At 41.0% G+C, this 23,463-nt stretch overlaps 1 protein-coding gene and 1 long non-coding RNA gene across 9 annotated transcripts in view; one reads left to right on the top strand and one right to left on the bottom strand.

Annotated features, from left to right (window-relative positions):
- The window catches only part of TNNI3K (TNNI3 interacting kinase), a 284,328-nt gene that overhangs the window by 42,207 nt on the left and 218,658 nt on the right, over positions 1-23,463 (bottom strand). For 6 of the 8 annotated variants that reach the window (XM_077905044.1, XM_077905045.1, XM_077905043.1 and 3 more), the window contains 2 exons: positions 13,425-13,484; positions 10,147-10,316 (listed from right to left, as the gene is read on the bottom strand). In XM_077905044.1, the coding sequence (XP_077761170.1) occupies positions 10,147-10,316; positions 13,425-13,484 (230 nt within the window). Of the gene's footprint in view, positions 1-10,146; positions 10,317-13,424; positions 13,485-23,463 lie in introns of those variants that run through there. The other 2 variants (XM_077905050.1, XR_013384127.1) reach the window with 2 other exon arrangements.
- LOC144318001 (uncharacterized) lies at positions 2,886-5,027 on the top strand. The gene is made up of 3 exons (XR_013383863.1): positions 2,886-3,056; positions 3,945-4,099; positions 4,915-5,027. It is a non-coding gene; the product is annotated as an uncharacterized LOC144318001 (long non-coding RNA).

Raw genomic sequence — 23,463 nt, 5'->3', positions numbered from 1 at the left:
TTTGAAGAAATTACCAGAAGGCATCATAGAAAAAGTAAATGGTATATATATGTGTATGTGTATATATATATATATATATATATATATATATATATATATATATATATAAAGAGATTGAGGAATATGAAAAATAGAGTGAGAAGATCTAAAATACATCTAGAGTTCCAGAAAGGGAAAATAAAGAGGATGGGGTACAGAAATATTAGAAAAGGTACTGGTGAGGGATTATCTAGAATGTATAAAAGACAGCAATTCTCAGATGCTGGACCCCCCAACAAATTCCAAGTAAGATAAATTAAATCCGTTAAAACTATATACACATAGTTAAATGTGGGATACAAAAGACAAAGAGAAGTGCTAACAGCAGTTATAAAGGGTATAAATAATTAGATCCACAGATGAAAACTTAACAGCAGCAAGAAAAGTCAGAAATATGTTGAATGCATCTCGAAGGTATGGGGAAAAATAATTACACACCTCAAGTCCTATATTCACTAAAGTATATTTCAAGAAATGGAAAATAAGGGTGTTTTCACATGCTTACTTCTAACAGAGTCATGTTAAAGGAATTTTTAAAGATGTATTTGAAGAAAAGGAAAATGATCTAGGAGGAAGGTGTGAAATGTAAGTGCAATTAATAATGGAACAGTTAATTGGCTAAGTCTAAATGAACCATAGCTAGATAAATCATTAAAGTAATATCTATGTGTAGAATTAGAAAAATCACAATGAAACTAAAATAATTGACAGAAATATCATGTAATTTGGGAGGAATGATTTGCAACTAAAATGCTCAAAAACCTTTTGTTTGGGAGATATTCTTTTTTTAATAACAAATATATTAAATATAGAGTCTGCTAAGTTGAATGTGTTAAAGTTTCTAGGGGACCTAACCAAGAATAGAAAAACAGTGTAAATTCAGGCTAGAATTAACTCAGGAAACAGACGTTGGTGAGGATGTGGAGAAAGGGGAACTCTCTTCCACTGTTGGTGGGAATGCTCACTGGGGCAGCCACTCTGGAGAACAGTATGGAGGTTTCTCAAAAAGTTAAAAATAGAGCCACCCTATGACCCAGCGATTGCACTACTGGGTATTTACCCAAAGGATAAAAACATAGAGATTTGAAGGGGCACAGGCACCCCAATGTTTACAGCAGCAATGTCCACAAGAGCCAAGCTATGGAAAGAGCCCAGATGTCCTTTGGCAGATGAACGGATAAAGAAGATGTGGTCTATATATACGATGGAATATTACTCAGCCATCAAGAAAGGATGAAATCTTGCCATTTGCAACGACGTGGGTGGAACTAGAGGGTATGATGCTGAGTGAAATAAGTCAGAGAAAGACAAATACCATACGATTTCACTCATATGTAGAATTTAAGAAACACAGCAGATAAACAAAGGGGGGAGGGAAGGAAAAATAAGAGCAAAACAGGAGACAAGCTAGAGAGATTTTTTTTTTTTTTTTTTTTAGAGACTCCTAACTATAGGAAACCAACTGAGGGTTGCTGGAAGGGAGGTGGGTGGGGGGATGGGGTAACTGGGTGATGGGCATTAAGGAGGGTACTTGATATGATGAGCACTGGGTATTGTATGCAACTGATGAATCACTAAATTACCTCTGAAACTAATAAATACTGTATGTTAATTAAATTGAATTTAAATAAAAATTTCAACTTTTTGAAATAAAAAAAAGAAAAACAGTGCATATTCAAAAAATCCAAAGTAAAACAACAATAAAAAGGTAGGTTGACAAAAAAAAGAAAAATCTACAGAGAATAAAACAATACAGTAGCAATGAATTAAAATTACTTCAGCAATCAATATGACAAAAGGTATATTAGAACCTTACAGAGAAATTATAAAAACCAACTAGAAGATATTAAAGAATATTTAAATAAATGCAAAAATGCATTAAGTTCATGAGAGGAGAGACCCAGTATCATAAGGATGTCAGATCTTCCCTTATTGATCTTTAAGTTTAAAATATCTATAATCTGGGGTGCCTGGCTAGCTCATTTAGAAGAGCATGAGACTCTTGATCTCAGGGTTATGAGTTTGAACCTCCCATTGCTTGCAGAGACTACTAAAAAAATAAAAAATAAACTTGAAAAAATCTGTAATCAAAATCTTAATTTTTTGTGTGCGTGCAGAAAATGCAAGCTGATCATAAAAACTATATGGAAGAGTGAAAGCCAGGAAAAATAAAAAATAGCCAAGATGAGACATCACCTCCTAGAGATCAAGACTTTGAAAATGCTATTGGGGGCGCCCGGGGGGCTCAGTCGGTTAAGTGTCTGCCTTTGGCTCAGGTTATGATTTCAGGGTCCTGGGATTGAGCCCCACGTGGGGTTCCCTGGTTGGCAGGAGCCTTCTTCTCCCTCCCACTCTCCCTCTGTACTCTTCCCTGCCCCCCCCCCCCTCAGATACATACATAAAATCTTTTTAAAAATGCTGCTGCGTGGAGGCCTGGATGTCTCAGTGGATGAGCATCTGCCTTTGGCTCAGGGCGTGATCCTGGAGACGCAGGATCGAGTCCCACATTGGGCTCCCTGCATGGAGCCTGCTTCTCCCTCTGCCTGTGTCTCTTGCCTCTCTTTCTGTGTCATAAATAAATAAATAAATAAATAAATAAATAAATAAATTCTTTCAAAAAATAAAATAAAATGCTGTTGCAATTAAAATTGTGTGCTATTTACATAGGGATAAGCAAATATTCCAATGGAATAGAAATAGTGAGAAAAGGTCTATCTAAATGCAGCTCCTTGATGAATAAAGTAATTACTATTACAGATCAGTTGGGGAAGGGACGTCTTTTTAAAATTTTTTTATTTTAATTTTTATTATTATTATTTTTTGGAAAGAAGGAAAACAAAGTTTGCAATCATTATTTCCTGTTTGTCCCTCCTGTTCTCTTTACACCTGGACCGCATCTCCATCAGCTGCCTCTTCATTGAGACCTCTCCTGACCACCTCAACTCAAAGCAATCTCTCTTTTTTCTTTCACACGCTGGGAATGAATGCATCACTCACTTCTCTCCTCACAAATTCAGGTACCTCCATTTTATCTTTTGTTCATTAAGAAGAAATAGGTAAACTTTTAATGCTCTACATGTGACAGAGAGGCAACATTATCTGGTGGTTCATTATTTTTGGGTAAGAACGTATCTGACCTGATAGGAATGTAGGGTCGCAAACTCTGAGCGCCAGAGTCTCACTCACTTAAAATGCAGAGAGACAAAGCACAGTGTTCAGAGCCCGACTAATGATTCCTCTGACTTATTATAAATAAATATTTTTAGTATTCACCACGTACAGTTAAATTATAAACGAGATAGTGTAGGCACCTACATAAATACAAAAGAGAAGGCAATTTCTGTCCTGGAAGCACGTCTGAGCTAATGGAGAAATAAAAAGATAAATAATGGGACACCTGGTGTCTCAGCGGTTGAGTGTCTGCCTTCGGTCCAGGGTGGGATCCCGGGGTCCTGGGATCGAGTCCCCGCATGGGGTTCCCAGCAGGGAGCCTGCTTTTCCCTCTGCCTGTGTCTCTGGCCTCTCACTCTGTGTCTCTCATGAAAAAAAAAATCTTAAAAAAATAATTATTAGACAAAATAAGTGCATAAAGTGGGACAAAATACTGTGGCCCTTGGTAAGGTATAGACGGGGATGGGGTGGCTCCAGAAAAGGTCCCTCACGATGTAGTGATTAAGCTGATGGAGCTATTACTGAAGGCTTGTTAATATTTTGACAAGATTGGGCAGGGTGTCAAGGCTAAAAAAAAATAGGATATGGGGAGAGGTTAACAGTAAGTTAAACACGAGGTAGGTATGGGATAGAGAAGAACTTGTAGTTCGTCTGTAGTGTGCGCGACCAGGGATGCTGTTGTCATCTTGTGCAGGATGATTCTGTATTTTGTGGGATTGTCCAAAACCCTGTAGGAAGTTCAGCACTCATTTGAGAAGAGAAGAAATGACTGTATCACTCTCTGCTCAGAACCGATGGGACCCACGATGCTCAGGGGGAGGTGGAACTGGAAAATGTGCCGTTGATCATTTGGGATTCCACGATGACATGACTTCACTTAATTTTAGAGGTAATGGAAAATGACTGGTGGTTTTAAAGTAGGGTAAGGATGGAATTGGAGTTCTACGGAAGGAGGGTTATTTGCTGGCACTAGAGGGGTAAGCCGATGAAGGCCATTAGGAAGGTAGAATGGGGGAGAAATTAGAGGAAGCACAAGGGTCAAGGTCAGGGTGGGACGTGCAGACTGGGGATCAGTCGTGCGCGTGCCTGCGAATGCGTGTGTATAAGGTGAGCGTCTTCGTGCGTGTGAACGAGAGGCTGGAGCCAGGGGATGTGTGAAATCACAACAAAACCCATGAAGACGAGAGAAGCAAGGTAGGGGGAGTTTAAAGTGGTCCCAAGCACGGGGTTGAAGCTGCTGATGGCAGGGAGCTGGCAAGAGAAATAAATGGGGATGAAGAAGGGAGCGCAAGACAAGGACACATTTAAGGGAGTTTCAGTACAAAGAAGCACTTGGGAGAGGGGGTACGGGGGGGGGGTATTGACCTTGGGTGACAGGGAGACACTCTTGCTGCTACTTGATAAACATTCTGCTCCAGGACAGCAAATGGCTACGATCCTCACCCCCCAACTGCTCTCCTTTTTTTTTTTTTTTTTTCTTCTTCCTTTCTTCCTGGGAACCTCAGTTTCCAGGATGCTATCGTCTTCCACAGTTGCTGCATTCCGGAAAAACTGTGTGTAAATGAAAATTTTTTAACTTACATTCAACTTCTAAAAGTTGAATTGCATTCCAAATGCGCTAGGCAAGCTTTCTATTTAAAGGAACCCTTTGATGGACCCTTCCCGTAATGTGAGAAATTAATTCCGAGCGTGTCTGTTTTACAGTTGCAGTCACCGGATCGCTGGGTTTCTTCTCCTGGACAGCTAACTGGGTCATAGCGTTCTATTCTCAGAGCCCAGCCCCACACAGACACTAATTGGTTGTCGCATCTGAAAGGTTGTGTATCACTTTGTCATTTCTAAATTTACATGATGTAATCCATGTACAAGATGGGAGAGGTTTCATACCCGGTGGGAGGAGCAAGTGCCACATGCTTAGTTTTCCAAATATATCTAGAGACGCAAAATATTTTAAAAGAGGCAAGACTTCAGGAGCGCCTTCCTCAATCTCACAGTTCAACAATCTGTGGTTTCAGTAGGAAGCAGCGGGTCCCTACCACTTTGCGGAGAGAGTGACATGACATCTCCCCACCTTGACATTGATTTTATGAAGGAGAACAGCAATCGTGAGAACAAAGATGCAAATAAACAAGAACCAAAACCCCCATCAAATAATGCATTGTGAGACTACAGGCTACGAAGGTCAGGACCAAAAATTGAAAAATGAATGCACCGTTTTTAAGGCACTGGGAGGGCTGAGAGGCCCAGAATTGGGAGCATACGTGAGGCAGGATTTGCACAGGCCAAATCTTGTTCCCGTTTTTTCTTTTTAAAAGCATGAGGCCAGACTAAAATAAAAGTCACACCCTCTGTGATTTTTTTTTAATGAGTTCAAATGCCTTTTAGATGAGCAGTTATTAGCACGTTGTAAGGATTTCTTGGAGACACCACACAGGTCATCAGCCTTCAGGATGGTATCCTTTGGTCACAGCTGCTGTGTCACCTGTGGGCTCACGTTTCTCTTCCGTGTATGCCATCGGTTGCACCCCAGGCCCCCAAAGTGAGGGGCAGGTGAGCACGGGAGCATTCCCTTCTAGCATGCTTCTCGGACTTGGAGGTGTATTGGAATCATCCCGGAAACTTTATTTCTATTTCTATATTTCTATTTCTATTTCTATTTCTATTTCTATTTCTATTTATTTCTATTTCTATTTATTTCTATTTATTTCTATTTCTATTTCTATTTATATTTATTTCTATTTCTATTTATTTCTATTTCTATTTCTATTTATATTTATTTCTATTTCTATTTCTATTTATTTCTATTTCTATTTATTTCTATTTCTATTTCTATTTCTATTTCTATTTCTATTTCTATTTCTATTTCTATTTCTAATTTATCTATCTATCTATCATCTATCTATCTATCTATCTATCTATCTATCTATCTAGCTATCTGGGAAACTTTGAAAAGCTTCTGATGTCTGGCTGCCACCTCCGTGGGTTTGGGTGTAACCGGCCCTGGGCATTGGTACTCGCAAAAGTTCGTGCGGCGCACGTTGTGAGCCCATCTTCCAGGCTGCGAGACGCATGGCCCTGCTGCAGTCGCTCCATCAGTTCCTGTATCCCTAGACCCTCTGACTTTGAGAACCTGTGGCTCTCTGGCCTCACTGGCTCCGTCTTTCTATCTAAAAGCTGAAAAGGCAGGTGGAAGGAGAAGTAGCGGAATTCTTTCCCTGACTGGCTTCCAGAAGAAGCCCAGCAAATACAAGTATTGGCACAATATACCAGGCCTCTGAAAGGTGCCACCTCCTGTGCCAGAGAAATTCAGAAAGCACAGAGGAGTCTTGGGTGAGAAGCCCAGCTCTGCCTCCCCAAGCTTGGGAAAGCTACTTCTTCCTGCTGAGGCTCGGTTTCCTCATCTATACAAATTGGAACACCCGCTTGCTCGGCCTCACTGCGCTGACTACCCGGAGTTGGACATAGCGCCCAGCTCGCGGGGGCCCTCGCTAGTCGGAGGTACATGCATGGAGAGCACAGTGAAGATAGCTAAAGCTTTTTCACCGATTTATGCCCCGAATTAGTAATAATTATGATTTATGGAGCCCATTTATCCGATTCTTTGCCTGTGAAACAAATATTTATTACACGTCGACTTAATGCCAGCCGCCCTGCTACATGCTAGGAGTACGGTTGGGACTAAAACACACATGGTCCCTCCCTTAGGGCCTCTTACTGCTTAGCTACATGCTTTATTCATCAACATAGGAGTGATTTCAAGCAGCTCAGAGACTGAACTTGCTGGAGGGGTGGTACGACTACCAAACTGGCCCTCGATGCCCCCCCCCCCCCCGCAAACACTTGGGATGTGCTATATGGTTAGGAGAAACCTGAACCAAGCAGAGAGACAAAGGCTTCGCGGTGTCCGTGACCGTTGTGAGGGGTCATGAGGCTATCAGAAGGACCACCCCACTCGGGCAGCTTCATGAGCCGTGGTTTATCTTTTTCTGGGTTCTTGAAGGCCCTGCTTCGAGTGTAGCTGTGATTACGTGGTAAGGTGTGTGACTACTACATTACGGGCACTTGGAGTTTTTGCTGGGGTCTCTCGGCCTCTTTTGATCAATCACTCACTCCTGTGACGATACCGCTTCCCTCAACGGTGATCCTAAAAGCTGGTATTATTATCTTTATTTTAGGTGTTAGACGCAAGTAACTTGTCCAAGGTCATTGGGCTGGTAAAGGGCAAAGCTGAGATTGAACCTGAGGTCGGTGTGATTCCACAGCTCACACTCTTAACCTCTGCTTCCAAGCAGACTTCAGGTGAGCGTGCTTGGGAAATATCAAAATCTGACTTACCAGAGCATTAATTTTAAAAATCACAAGTAAAGAAGAAGACGCGCAGGTGGAACTAGGAGAAGATGCTGCGACTGTACCATCTAATCTTGGCCTTTGGGCCTCTTAGGAAATTATATAAGAGACTGGAATCCAATAAAGAATTGTGTCCAGTTTGCCTGGTTATCAATCAAACCTGCTGATGCTTAATTTTATGACATTCTATAGATTAAAGGCTTCATGATTCAGGTTCCCATCTCTTCGTAGCTGCAGGTGCAACTCTTTTGTTAGACTGAGAATATAATGACTATGACGAAAAAAGCAACACTAGCAACTTGAGTGCGGTGTAAGATCTCGCTAATTCCAGGTAATCTTTCTCTGCTTTCAGGATAAAAAGTTTTAACAGTGATGATGGAATGTGTGAGTGAGCGTGTAGGCATTTACGTGCGTGTACGAGTGTACAGCAGCTCATATGCAAACGCTCGGGAGCTCATGTGGAAGAATAGAGATTTTAAGCCAGTTTTTTTTTTTTTTTCCAGATTTCCATGAGTTGCGTAAGTACTTTCTATGGTATCCATCCAGTTCATAAGTGATTGCCTTTTCTGTTCCCCATCCTGAGTAGGGGACCTGGCAGCTATGTTTATATTAATGGAACATGACCCCCACATTTGCTTAGACCAGTGGTGGCCATTTGATCCAAAAAGGGCCAACCACATTCTCTCTCGTGGCAGACTGCATGGATTCCGAATTCATGATGCTTTCTGTATCCATGCCCTTTGCCAAGTAACTTTGTGGTCCTTCCATCAGAGGTGGACCCAGCTATGTGACTTGGCCATGGAATGTCAGGGGTACAGCTTGAACCTAGGCTTTAAATGGGCATGTGGAGTTGGGGCCTGTCCTCTTGAGCTCCTAGCCTTCGTCCATGAGAAGAACAGGGCTCAGGTAGCTGCTGGCCCCAGGACAGGGAGAGACATCTGGGACAGACCTGGATAAAACCCGTGCTCAGTCAAGCCGCCTATAACCAGCGCGTGGACACATGAGCAACGGATAAATACTCATGATAGCATATCCTTGAATTTTGCTTTGGATTTTAGGGAGAATTATTATGGCAACACATAACTGACGTATCTCTCCTTGAGACTCTAGAATTAGGCGGAGAGACAAAGAGACTGTCTCTTTGGACTGTCTTTTGGGAACGGGGGCATGTAAATGGTAGAGCTCACTATGGAAGAACGTTGAACTTTTTTTTTTTTTTTCTTTTTCTGACTACTCCTCTGCTTAAGTTGTTTGTTTGTTTTGAGGTAAAGTTCACAAAACATACAACAATTCAGTGGCCTTTAGTACATTCACAGTGTTTTACAACCACCTCTATCTATTTCCAAAATATTTTCATCACCCCAAAATAAAACCCTGTATGCATTAAGCCTTTACTCCTAATTTCTCTCTCTCCCCAGCCTCTGGCAACTACCAATCTGCTTTAACTTTTAAATTAAAAACAAATTTTTTAAAGGGATTTACATATTGCCTATTATGGACTGCGTTGTGGCCCCCTCCCACCAAATCCATATGTTGAAGCACTGAGCCCTTATGTGACTGTATTGGAGACAGGGGCCTTTAGGGAGGCAATTAAGGTTAAACGAAGACAGAAGAGTGAAGCCCTGATCTGACAGGACTGGTGCCTTTACAAAAAAAGGTGAAACGATTGCAGAACCTTTGCCATGTGAGAGTACAGTGAGAAGGAGGCCATCTGTGAGCCAGAGAGATGGGCATCTGTAAGTGCCCCCAGGGCCTGAGCATGTGGCCCTCCGATCTCAGATCTTCAGCCTCCACTGAGAGAAAACGAATTTCTGCTGTCTAAACCATCCAGTCTGTGGTATCTTGTTATGGCCGCCTGAGTGGACCCACACACTTATTCTGGATATTTATATCAGTAGGACCATTAACGTGTGATCTTTGTGCCTGGCTTCTTTCCGGTGAAGGCATTTTCTCCAGGTTCATCCCTGTTGTAGCATGCATCAGGATGTCATTCCTTTTTTACGACTGGATAAGATTTTATTGTCTTGCATACCACATTTTGTTTATCTGCTCCTCTGTTAATGGATATTTGGGTTGGTTCCACCTTTTGGCTATTGCGAATACGGCCGCCATAAACATATGTGTACAAGTATTTGTTTGAGTACCTGTTTTCAACTTTTTTTTTGGTATTTACCTAGGAGTGAAATTACAGGGTCATAGAGTAACCCTCGGTGTGCTGAATTTTCGGTGCTCAGATCCTCAAAGCTGTTTCTTGGTTTCTATATCATCCTACCATGGGTTCCATATGATAGCTCCAAAACACTTTCAGTAAATTCCTTTTGTTGCTCACTTAAGCTAGAGTTAATTGCTGTTACTTGAAACTTAGAGATCTTAAATAAAAAAAGTTCTATTTTTTAGCCCCATAATATTAATATAATATTATAAGAAAAATGGGCAAAAAACTTGTGCTTTGAAGTTTGCCATGGGGGTGGTAAGTCCCCCACTGATACTGACCAAATCAGGCCAATATCTTGGTGGGATTTTGGAATTTAACTGGACCACGAGATTGTTGCTAAGATTGCCACTCACCTTTGGGACATTGCCACTCACCTTTGGGACCAGGTGGCACAGGACCTCTCATTGAGAGCATATTCCAGTTCAAAACGACTCCTTAAAGCGGCCACGTGGCTCCGGCCAGGCCCTCCCCGGCTCACCAGGCAGTCAGAAGAAGAGGAAGGTGAGAGAGAACCACTGCTGTTACTTGATGCAGGTGACATCAGCTGAGGGAAGAAAGGGTGGCTTCAATCCTTTCAGAAATCTGACAGGCTTAAGGCATAGACTAGAGTATGGATTTATTTTAACTTTCTATTCTAGGATTTCTCTTATTTTAATTTCTATTCATCTCAGCTCGCTTCTGGCTTTTCCTCTCGGCCTCGGATGGTAATACATGGCTAGCTTAATTTACTTTTTTGAGCCAGTTCTATGCCGAGAGCTGGCCCATTCAATTTATACACATTTTTCAGAAAACACGATGTGCTCAAATCAGATTCATAAAATAGATATTTAGAAGGTGATTATCTAATGGTTGAAAGATTACATTTTTCACTATGGCGATGAGATTCGTGGCAGAGTTCCTTTAAATTGTAGCTTAAAACTATCCCCTTTATATGAAATTATTTCTTTTATGTAAAATGAATTTACACATTTTCCCAAGAATATATCCATTTTACAAAATGAGGGATGCTTTAATGTCTGGCAAGCATGAGGACTAAAGAGAGTTGTTGGGAGAGAGTTTTCAAAAACAGTTGCAAATTGTTAAGTGTAGTTAGAAAATAGAAGAATACGAGGGAAGAAAATGAGAAAGAAGAAAAAAAATAGGAGAGTAGTTTTCTTGAATTTCTGACGACCTTGCTGTTCACGAACTTCACCCAACCCAACTGAGAACACTAGTGCTTTGACATTATAATTTCACAACACAGGTAGACAGTAGATTTTGGTTTAAAAGTATAATCCATGCAAATTCTAGGCTCCTTACAGTAGCCAAGACATTACTAAGTAAAGCTCGGAGAATCATGTGATGTTAGTGTTGAAATGAACCTTCAAACTCTTCCATGACTGAATCTCTCCTGTGCCTCCTTTTCAAGTTAGCTATGCAAGCCGATGGGGAGCCTCCAGGGATGGGGACCTCACTGCCTCCAGACCTGTTCATTTATCTTAGGACAGCTCTGACAATTAGAAATTTGTCTCTCCTAAAAAACAAAACAAAACAAAGAAAACCCAAAAACCAAAAAACAAAACAAAAAAAACCACAACAACAAACAACCATACATAATTACACTTCATTTCCTTTCCATCTGTTGACCCTTAGAGGACAAGACCAATTCCTTTGCCATATGATCATTTTTCAGATGTTTAAAAAACAGCTTTTGGGCTTATCTTAATTTTCTCTTCTCTGGGACAAGCAACTCTGGTTCCTTTAATTGGTTCTCATATATGTGATGTTCAATCCATTCATCATTCCGGTCTCTCTTCCCTAAAATGTGTTCAGTTATAATTATCCCTTTATTTTATTTTAAAAAATATTTTGTCTATGTATTCATGAGAGATGCAGAGACATAGGCAGAGGGAGAAGTTGGCTTCTCCCCGCGGGGAGCCCCATATGGAACTCATTCCCAGGACCCTGGGATCGCTACCTGAGCCAAAGGCAGATGCTCAACCACAGGGCCACCCAGGCGCCCCTATAATTATCCCTTTAAAAGGACATACCTGGGAACTATTTTGTTTGGCCTTCTCAGGATAGAGAGGAATGATACTCATTTTTTATTTTGTAGCAAGACAGCTACTTCACATTCTAACTCCAAAGAGCTTATTATCTACTAACATGCATGATGCTCCTAAACCATATCTCCACCATTTGACATCTTTGCTATTGTTTCTTTGCCTCTAGTGTGTGATGTTATATTTATTCTTGTTAGACACGTCCTCTCGTTTTATCTTCCAAGGTACGGAATTCCACAAATCAAGCCCCTTAAAGCTGATTCTGGGCCATTATCGAGTGCAGCCCAGTCCAGCAAGTTCTCTTTGCATTGAGTGTTTCATCTTCTCTACTGGGAGAGACTGTGCTAAGAGGCTTGCTCAATGTAAGAAGCCACACTAGTTTAGGAGATCCAACCATTGTCTCTGTTTCTGGAATCCACTCTCTCATCTAGTTGGATATATCCCCAGGCTTGGAGAAGTTTTGCCCTGAGAAACACAAAGGTTCAAAGTGAGAGGACACTTGGAACGTAAGCCTTAAAAGGGTCTCTCAACATCCAAGGCCTCTGGCGGATGCTTTTGTTATTAGGGGCTGCTAAACCCCACTGAATACACTACTACTTCTCTCTGCTTTGTGGGTTTCAGGACTGAAGAGAAGTGAATGGACATTTAATGTCCAAAGACGGAAGCTGCCTCCTACATAAAAGGCTTCCTTTTTAGAAGTTCCAGTAAAGAGTTATGAGACAGAGCCATTCGCTGCAGGCTGCAATTGAAGACCTGGAACCCTTTCCCAATAAACTGGGTTCTAGTGATTCTAAGTTGAGATTTTTGTTGTTGTTGTTGTTGTTTTTAGGGGAAAAAATTGGATGGTTCCACTCTGGGATTTAGTTATGCAATCTCAGGTTGATGCTGTTTCCCATTTTGCCCCTTCCCATCACATGCACTTGTATTTGTGATGTGTGATGTCCGCCCCCATCTCTTGCAGCACTCATTTGCTTTGGGGATATATTATTATTTTTGAATTAGTACTCCCGTGTTAGTTCCTTGCTTATTTTCAAATGCTATCTCCTGACCAGGTGTATAGAAAATTAAGGCAATTAGGGAGAAAATTAAAGCAAACAACTCCTTGATATTAAGGGAAGAAAATTCCATTAGGCTGATTACCAACATATATCACCTTATGCAACATATGTGCGGTATAAAAGCAATGCATCCCAATTAATTTATGTACTAATTTCAGTGATAATTTCCTTTTCTTATTGAACATAGACAGTGGCTTAATATGTTAACTTATGTCTCACCGTAGGAACTTTTGTATAGAAAAAAATTGATTTAAATAACTACTTTCTAACATATTTACTGTATCTTCAAATTTTTACATATTAATTTTTTAAAGCTGGGCTTGCCTATGCTTAATGATTATGTGTTGGGAGGTCTGAGTTCATGCTGAATTTGCTTTTGCCCCTGTCGATTCAGTCGGTCCACCCTAGAAACTTAATGAACAGGGTAAATAGATGAATGAAGTTATGGACCTTCAGACTTACTTTCTACCAGCATCACCTCATCTATTCCCCAACACCCTAGGATATTCAAGATTTTTTTCATGGACCTATTTCAGAAGCTGAAGTTCTTACCTCAATGTTGCAGAGACACTCTTCTAACTTGGTAACAACTTCAGAAAATTCAGGTCTTCCCTGTAAATAAAGAAAAAGACTTTTATTTTCCCCAAAAGAATAAAAGGGAGGCAACTGTCTTTGGATTTTAAAATTGGATATTTGCATTTGTAAAGAATGAGATTAACAATAAAGTATATTTTTTATTTAAAATACACTTGTATTGAAGTGTTAATTGAATGTTCATTTGCTGTTCAGGGAGGGATGTTGAGTCTCCTTCTGATAAGAGTTTTAAGTCAGAATTTGCAACTACATTCAGATAATGAAATAGTGGAAAAGCTTTAATTAGCTTTGCATGCTTTTAAATGGCAGGTTTTCCTCTTCAAAATGAAAGAATAAAAGTGAATACTAAAAACTGTTAACTATCTCAGTGCCTTGTAATATACTGTACAATGTGTCTGTAGAAAAGAACTGCTAGGGCAAATTTTATAATTAGCTTCATTTTTGAAAATGCCATCTTAGATTCAAAGCTAAGATCAATGGAAACCTCATGACTATGCCCTTTTTTAGGGGTTAAGATAAGCTTTTTATATTCAAAAGCTGCCATTAAAGATATTGTTGGTTATGAACCTGTGTGTCAGATGAGTTTGGTTAAAGAAACATTTGTTGTATTCTGATCACATTCCAAACTTTGTTCCAGTTGCTAGAGATATAAAGATGATTACGGATCTATGGAAAAAATGCTGGGAATTTTAGAAAATGTTCTCTTTGGAAGAAATTATATGCCTCCTTTTGTCAGATCCTAGGGACTATATAACCTATCATTTCTCCTTTATGAAACTTTTACTGCCAGGAGGTGGAGAGCCCAATTTAACATTCAGGTGCAGTAACCAACTAATTTAGATTCTTAGTAGAACAATTTCTCCCTTAATATCTAGCCCTCCCCTGAGGACACTGCTTCCCTCAGAGCCCTCTCAAGTGAAATCTGTTTTTTCTTGCATATTCCTGGTACCTCTAGGTCGGCGGGGGGGGGTGGCGATGGGGTGAGCAGGAGCTCTGGGTCTTCCTTGCTGTTGTTGCAACTTCCAAATGGCTTCTCTAAAAACCACCAGTTTATGAAGGTTTCCCACCAGTCACTGTCCCTCATTCTTTGAAGGCCTGAGTGTTTGGCTCCCTGTCGTGCTAACACTACTCAGTGCTTTTATTATCCATGCAACTAATCATTATAATGGCCTGTCTTCCAGGTTCCTTGGTCTCTTCTGCCTTGATCCCACACTCCACCTTCCTGGTAGTCACGTAGCTCCTGGGTCCTACTCTAGGCCCCGTTACTAACGTCTTTCCAGCTTACTTCTTCTGACTCCAATGACCCTTGGTCACACAAAACATCTTGTCACTTTAAAAAAGCTACCTTTTTATTGTAAACATTTCCATATATACCCTGAAGTATTAGAGAACAATTCAATGAGTCTCCACATATCTAACACTCTGCCTTAAAAACCATGTTTATGCTAATATTGTTCTATTGATGTACATAAGTCTGCATCTATCTACTTACCTACCTATCGTCTAATCTATATCCCTTATTTTTTTGTTCGTCTTACCATCTTTTCTTTCTTTTCTTTTCTTTTCTTTTCTTTTCTTTTCTTTTCTTTTCTTTTCTTTCTTTTCTTTTCTTTTCTTTCTTTTCTTTTCTTCTTTTCTTTTAAGTTCTTATTTAAATTTTACTTAGTTAACATATAGTGTAAAATTGGTTTCAGGAGGAGAACTTAGTGATTCATCGCTTACATATAACACCCAGTGCTCATTATGTCACGTGCCCTCCTTAATGCCCATCACCCACGTAGCCCGTCCCCACTCACCTCTCCTCCAGCAAGCCTCAGTTTGTCCTCTATAATTGAATCTCTTACTCAGGAGATGATTTGGGTGGAGGATACATGGAAGCAGAAAGCTCATGGAAGCAGAACAGGTTCACCTGTTCATCTTACTATCTTTTCACTGCTATTTACTCACCTTGGTTTCCTCCCTTACTTAGTTCAGATTTCATGGGCAATCATTATCACTCTATTCGATACAGCCTCGGCTCCCTTGCCTTATCATGCATTTTATACCCTATTGGGAAAAAAAAAATCCCAATCTTGATTAAATCCACCCTGACTGGCTGTACTTCAAAATCATGGTCCTCTAACCTCAGGTGGACCCTCACTACTGCCTAGAGAGCCTATTACGCATCTCTGGCTCCCTCACTCTCTCACACTCCAGGTACCTATTTTGTACCTTCTCCTCTTTCTTCAAACGTCTAATTCCCACTACTACATTGACCACCCACCAATGTCTAAATCCACAAAATTGCCCTCACCTGCATTTCTATGGATGAATTTTGCCTTTCTTTCTGAGGCCACTTCCTTCACAGTGTACTAACTCATCCTTGCTACTGTACTCAAGGGCATTGCTCTAACAATAATTCTCCCTTCTACTTTTTTGCATCACCAATGTTCCCTTTCTATTGTCTAATCCTGTCAACATACAATCATGCTATAAATTCTTCCGTCTTAAAAACAAGCAACAAAATGAAACTCTCGACTCCACTTCTTCCTCAAGGTATTGCTGCGTTTTCTCTAGTCACCAAAATTGCTCTAAAGAACCGCTTACATTTGCAGTCTCTTACTTTCTGCTTCCATGTATCCTCCACCCCAATCAGGCTTTCTCCTGTAACACTCTCCTACTCCTGCTCTCTTCGAGGATACAGATGCCTACCTCCTCATTGCTAAATTCAAAGGTTTATATCTCAAAGCTCATCTTCCTTGGCACTGCATTAAATGCAAATAATCATTCACTTGTGCCTGAAACATTTTTTTTAAAGATTTTATTTATTTATGAAAGACATAAAGAGAGAGAGAGGCAGAAGCAGGCTCCATGCAGGAAGCCCGACGAGGGACTCCATCCCGGGACTCCAGGATCACGTCCTGAGCCAAAGGCAGATGCTCATCCGCTGAGCCACCCAGGCATCCCTGAAACATTCTTGGATTTGAGGTCACTGCTTCTCACTGTTTTTTCTCCTCTCTCACTTGTTCTTTCTCAGTCTCCTCTATTAGTTTCATTTTTCCTCTTCGTCTTTAAGTTCTGGATTGCATCAGGACTCAGGGTTTGGGTCTCTTCTCATCTCTCTTTAGAGTTAATTTGTTGAGGGTTTAATTCTGTCTCATGGCTTTAAAAAACAACTCCTAAATATCTATATCTAGCCCAGAACACTCCCTTAAACTCTAAACTCACATATGCAATTTCTTATATTTATAGTCTTCCCTGTTTCAGCAAATGGCAACTGTATCTTTTCACTTACAGAGGCCAAAAACCAAAGGATAATCTCTGACTTCTCTCTTTGTCATACTCTTGCTTCTAATCCACCAACAAATCATATTCATTATGCCTTCAAAATGTATCCAGAATCTGAATGGACAGGTAGCATTTGTAGTGGATCAAACTTCCCGCAGGCAATTGTAAGCTCTGGACAAAACCTAAAAGACAGCTACCTAAAGGCAATAGAGAGGGAACAAAAGCTTCTGGAGGGGAGTCACTTGGAAGAAAGGGGGGGCATGGAGTAAGTTTTTCATCTTATTTATTTATTTATTTATTTATTTAGACAAAATTTACCCTAAGGGGAGGCCCCACCTAGATCTTAGGTAACAATTAGAATTCTTATGAAAGCCTCCAGGTTTGCTTGGTTAAAGAACCCAAGGACAAAATTCAGGGCAATCAGAGTATATTACTATGGTTTTATAACAAATTATCACAAATTTAATGGTTTAAAACAACAGCCATGTATTATCTCACAGTTCCCATGGGTCACGAGTTGAGTGCAAATTAACTGGGTCCTTTGCCCAAGGTCTCACCAGACTAAAAAAATCAAAGTGTCAGCTCACACTGCGATTCCCATCTGAGGCTCAAGTTCTCTTCCAAGCCCACCAGTTATTGGAAGAATTCATTTCCTTGTGGTTGTATGACTCAGGTCCCTGTTTTCTTGCCAATAGTTGTTTAGGGATGACTCTCAGCTTCTGGAGAACACCCACAGTTTCTTGCCACATGGTTCCTCTAAGTAGTTCACAGCATGGCCATTTGCTTTCTTCCTAGCCAGCAAGGACATGTTTCTCTTCTTCCTCTGTGACCAATCGGAGAAATAGTCTCTGCTGTTAAAGAGCTCATCTGGTTGGATCAGGCCTATCCTGATAATTTTCTTTTTGCCATGTGAGGAAACATAATTATTGGAGCAATATTTAATCATATTTGTAGGTTCTGCCCATATTCAAGGGGAGAGGGTCCTTCTTGGCATGGATACCAGGGGACTGGGATCTTGGGGCCATCCTAGAATCCTGCTTATCACCCACAGGCACTAGAAAATGAGGGGAGATCCTGGAAGAAAAGGGTCTGAGGAAAGGAGTCTCAGAATCTGCATATAAACGCTGTTTAAATCTCTGGCTGATCTCTGGACCACGTATGCAGGGAACAGAGAGGTTTAAAGAAGTGAACTGAGATAAGGTCTTTTGCCTGATGCGGGGTATTGTTCTTACTGTTTTCTCAGACTGGAATTAACCAACTCTTACTCTCTGCCTGTAGAAATCCTCTGCCCTCTTCAAGTCCCAACTCGCAAGATACATGCTTCTTGAAGTGTTTTAAGTGATTCCACAAAATAATTTTGTTGCACCTTTGTTTAGATTTACTTCATTCTTCCTTGTGTTAGAACTAGGTATTTACATAGTTTTGCCACTAGTGGAAAGTGCTTTGAGAGTAAGCAATGGCTTATTTAATCCTATATACCTAGCAGGTCTCATTGCAAGGGATAGCTTGTTTGAGCTCAAATTTGTTATATTAAATTGCATAACGAAAAAAAATAAATTACATCATGATAAAAAAAATTATCCATAATCTAGCTCAATTTTTTTGTTTAAACCACCTTTATCTCTTTCTTATATTATTATAATTGCCTTTTAACTACTTTTGCTGCTTCTATTCTTTGCCTATCAAAAGTATTCCCAATATGGTAGCCAACCTACCACTGACAAATATACTCTATGGTGAAAAGCTCAACGTTTTTCCTCTAAGTTCAGGAATAAGACAAGAATGCTCACTCTTGCCACTTTTATTCAACATAGTATTTATTAGAAGTCCTTGCTAGAGTAATTAGGCAAGAAAAAGAAATTAAAAGCATCCAAATTAGAAAGGAAGAAGTAAAACTGTCACTCTTTGGAGATGGCATGATATTATACACAGAAAACCCTTGAGACTCCACCAAAAACTGTTAGAACTGATAAGCAAATCTAGCGAGGTTGCACAATATAAAACCAAATATATGAGAATCTGTTACATTTCTATAGATTAATAGTGGACATCAGAAAGAGAAGTTAAGAAAACAATACTATTTATAATTACTTCAAAAAGAATAAAATACCTAGGAATAAATTTCACTCAGCAGGTGAAAGATCTGTGCACTGAAAACTGTAAGATGTTGATGAAAGAAATTGAAAAATACACAAATAGATGGGAAGATTTTCCATGCTCATGGATTGGAAGAATTAATATTATTAAAATGTCCATACTACCTAAAGCAATCCACAGACTCAGCGCAATCCCTACCAAAATCCCAAAGGCGTATTTCCACAAAAATAGAAAAAACAATCTTAAAATGTGTGTGAAATCACAAGAGATTTCAAATAGCCAAAGCAATCTTGAAAAAGGACAAAGCTGGAGTCATCATGCTCTCCGATTTCAAACTATACTACAAAATTACAATAACCAACATGGTAGCCAAAATAAGCATTTTATTATTTATTTATTTATTTATTTATTTATGATTTTATTTATTTATTTGACAGAGAGAGAGAGAACACAGGAGTGGGGTGGGGGTGAAGGTGGGGTTGGGAGCCTGATGCAGGGCTCAATCCCAGAACACTGGTATCATGACCTGAGCCAAAGGCAGACACTTGACCGACTGAGCCCCCCAGCAGCCCCCAAAATAATCATTTTAAGATATACTACGGATGGAGTCATGCCACTCACAAAAGCCTCCAATTGTGCTCACCTGATTTGTATGAAAAGCAAAACCTTTCCGTTCATTTGGAAGAAACGCATAGCCTGCCCTTGCTATTGCCTGACTCTCCCTTCCTATGGTGTCCGTGGTCACGCTGACCTCCTCAGACCAAGCACATCATGCTCTGAGGGACTTTCGCACCTGCCATGCTCTCCACCTGGACTGGCCAGTGCTTTAGCTTCTCTGGGTCTTTGTTCAAGTGCTACTTTATCATAGAGATTTTCCTTGTTCATCCTATTTAGAACCCCCAAGCTCGTGCTATCTGCTCCTTTTCTTGCTTTATTTATTCTGTAGCACTTATTACCGGATGACTTACTAGATATTTCCATATTTATTTATTCGTTGCCCATGAGGACAGGGATTTATCAGTGTCACTACACTATCGCAAGTGCCGTTAGCCATGTTTCGGCCTGTAGCAGGCAGTCAGTACACACTGTTGAACAGATGATAGAATTAATGGTTTTTTTGTTTTATTTACATTTTTTAAAAGATTTTCTTTATTTATTCATGAGAGACATACAGAAAGAGAGAGAGAGAGGCAGAAGCACAGGAGGAGGGAGAAGCAGGCTCCATGCAGGGAGCCCAATGTGGGACTCGATCCCCCGTCTCCAGGATCAGGCCCTGGGTCGAAGGCAGGTGCTAAACCACGGAGCCACCCGGGCTGCCCTGTTTTATTTACATTTTATTTAGTTCTCAAACTGTTATTGTATAGGTAGAACATTTTTATTATAATGTGCTTCAAGAATTCTGACGCCCTAAAATCAATCAGGGAATAAATACATTATAAATAAGTGGGCTTTTTTGGAATCTTCTATCGAAATGATGTTAGCATTTCATTGGAGGGCTGAAAAATCATAAAAATAACGGTAAAATTTAACATTTATTAAACACTTAGAGCATTCCACTTAATTTTTATAATATACTCTATAACGCAGGCATCTGTTATTACTTCCATTTTAAACATGAAAAGGCAAAAAGAGGGAAAAAATAATTCACCTAATAAATAATTCACCTAAGATACGATAGTAAACAGCAGAGCTGAATTCAAAGCTAGGTAGACCTTATGATCGTAGCGCTCCTTCCAACTCCCTCCCTAGGTGTGGCATCTAAATCTGTAAAGAATAATTCCCTTATACTTATGTAAAACTCAGCGCCTGAGATTAACTTCTGCATACTAGAAAGAGCACCGGACAGAGAGTTAAAAGATGGGAGGTTAAATACCAAATAGTTACGTGACTTTAGATGGTTTATTAACCACTCCGAACTTCAGTCTTTCAGGCTCAAAATAAGTTGCAGAATTAAAAGAATTAAATAACATAATGTACGTGCAGAAGTTCAGCAAGCTGTACAGTATTTTACAAAGTAATTTGATTTTTAAATAAACTATTCTAACGGGTGTGCGCTGGATATGCGCGCACCGTCTAAATTTGTGGTCAAGTGCTTTGGACGTTTGGATTAAATTATACACAAATTAAGAACTCTAGTTATTTATCTGGCATCTTGTGAGAACCCAAGGTGCTCATCAAGTAGCGGGCATCACCCAAATGCCTCATGAGCCGAATCTACTGAAATCATGGATAATAAATGCCAACATCACGATGTGCCTTGCCCTCTCCTTTCAGGTGGATGGTCCTGCTCTCTGCCCTCGTGCTGCCGTTGGCTTCAGCTTGTCCTGCCACATGCGTGGTGAGCACCAGAGCTGTAACCCTCTGTCACCAGCTAACCTATATAGTAGGTAACAAAACCAACAACTCTAAAAAAGCAGTGTTAAGTGTGTCTGGCAAACTCGTTGCCACGGCTTTCGTCGTGCTGAGTGCTCTCTGGGCTCAGCCTGATAGAGGTAAACTCTCAAAGAGCAAGCCTTTCCCGGCGACTCGATACGGACACCATTATTTTATCCTCCTGCTCATGGTGGTCTCAACCAAAACTACGTCAGGACCTTCAGAGGCAACTGAGATATTTTGCTAGTACAAAAGATCACTGCCATTTTATGCAGCTACGCAATTTCTTAATAAAAATCAGTTTTATTTTATAAAAATAAAAATAAATTTCTTTTTAATAAAAGAAAAAAAAAGCAAATCACTTCCATTATAATTCTTATTCATACTTCTGTGCAGTTTGGAATCCTACCACTTGCTGGAAAAAAAAATATCAATGAATCAGAAACCTGAACTGCAATTGTTCAGCATTAGTAAGATTAAGTGATGTACCAGCAAAACAGATGATTATCAAAGTGCATCTAATTTTGAGAGTCTAGTCTTTTTTTATTGGTGGTAAATGAGCTGTAGAAATGCTAACAAGATCCACTGCCTGTATTCATTACATATTGCTTGCTTAAGTCAACAATTTAATAAGACACCTTATTAACAAATTTGAGGAGAATGTGATTTACATCCCGATATCCAAGGAGAGATAAACAAGCTATAAGCTCTGCCAGTGGAAAATTTTCAGAAGCAAGTCGGAGTTAAGATGGAGTGAAAGAAGGTGATTTCCTTCATTTCTAAAATCCTATGACTTTATGAAAATTAAGAGATGGGAGTGATCGTCATCCCTGCCAGGAGAGAGACAGTTTCGAGGCTCGCTGGTCGTACCCGGTTTCCAATTAGTACCGAAAACACCTGAACCCTAACCTCCTTGCTCGCTCACCTAGATTTCCTGACTTCACCACATTCTTACTTTTTCTGGTCAGAGGTAGCGACGTCTCTAAGAAACAATCCCGCTCACCCACGCGGCTGGGCCTCTACTCCTCCCTCTCCTCTCCACGACGCCGCATTCGCGAAGTGAATCCAGAGACACAGAGAAGCCCATGGATGACTCGCGAGTGACATCCGTCCCGTCCTAGACGAGAAGCGATGGGCGGCATCGATAGGCTCCCTCGGGGCCGGCGAGTCCCTGGAGACCTGGGGGACCCCTAAAAACACCGCTCCCTCAGCCCAGATCAGTAAGACAGTACCGAGGGAAACAAAATGCTCAACCGGCCTGAATGAACAGAATTCAAGGAATCAGAGATAAATGCTATGCAGGAAACCCCCACCATGACTTAAGCTTGCTCGTGCCGTCGGGGGGGGGGGGGCAATTCTTCCCAAGAAGGCACCGTGAAAATCCTTTGTTTTTACATTTTTTTAAATCTCTTTGCTTGAGCGGTGTAGTCTGACTCTCATAAGGGGACTGGGATTTGCTTAGTGCCCCCCCCGCCCGGCTGATTGCTCTAATATCACCCGCAGACCTCCCAGGGACAGTGGACTCTTCCGTCTTCATGACACTGTCACTTGCCGTCAAAACAAGTTTAGCATGACAAAGATGCGTTACAATAACTCCTGATTATAATACATCTTTATGGAGTTAAAACGCTTTGATTTCTAATGACAGAGCGGTGATAGCTCTGAGGTGCTTACGGCGAAGGGATTTAACAGTGGGACGCCCTGACTGCCACCTGTCACCGCGGGATGGACTTCGCTGGAGGGAGCAGAGGCTAGAGGGAGGCCGAGGTGGCCCGGACTGCAGAGCGAGCCCCGCGGACAGATCCCGGGGCGGCTGGAGAGAATGTAGGTCCCTACCAAGGCGCCAGCTGTTAGCCTGGAGCCAAGAAGCAGACACGGGTCCTCGTTGTCACTGCCCCCACCTGGGCCTCTAGGTGAGGGAAGCGGTGACTGATGCACGGGGTACCTGGACTTGGCTGGTGGCAGCCTGGCCGGGAGGCTCACACACAGGCCCGGGGGAGGGGGGAGGGGGTGACTGGGGGGTCAGTCCTGGCCCAGAGGGCTCGGGGGTCGGGAGGCCTGGGAAGCCACCTGCGAGGACACATTAGCAGCGATCGTCCCCAACCGTGGATTCACTGTGACATCGAAGGGAACAGATGGGTTTATGTTTCTCAAATAAACATGTCATGGAAACAAAGAACACAGAAATCCATCATCCTGATAAAGAGCCAGCCTCCCTGAAACCGAGGCGCCGGGCGTCGTTGCCGCCGTGCCCTCTGCT

The sequence above is a fragment of the Canis aureus genome, chromosome 8 (genome assembly GCF_053574225.1).
Source record: "Canis aureus isolate CA01 chromosome 8, VMU_Caureus_v.1.0, whole genome shotgun sequence".
Lineage (NCBI taxonomy): Eukaryota > Metazoa > Chordata > Mammalia > Carnivora > Canidae > Canis > Canis aureus.
This window is presented reverse-complemented; position numbering and strand designations above follow the sequence as displayed.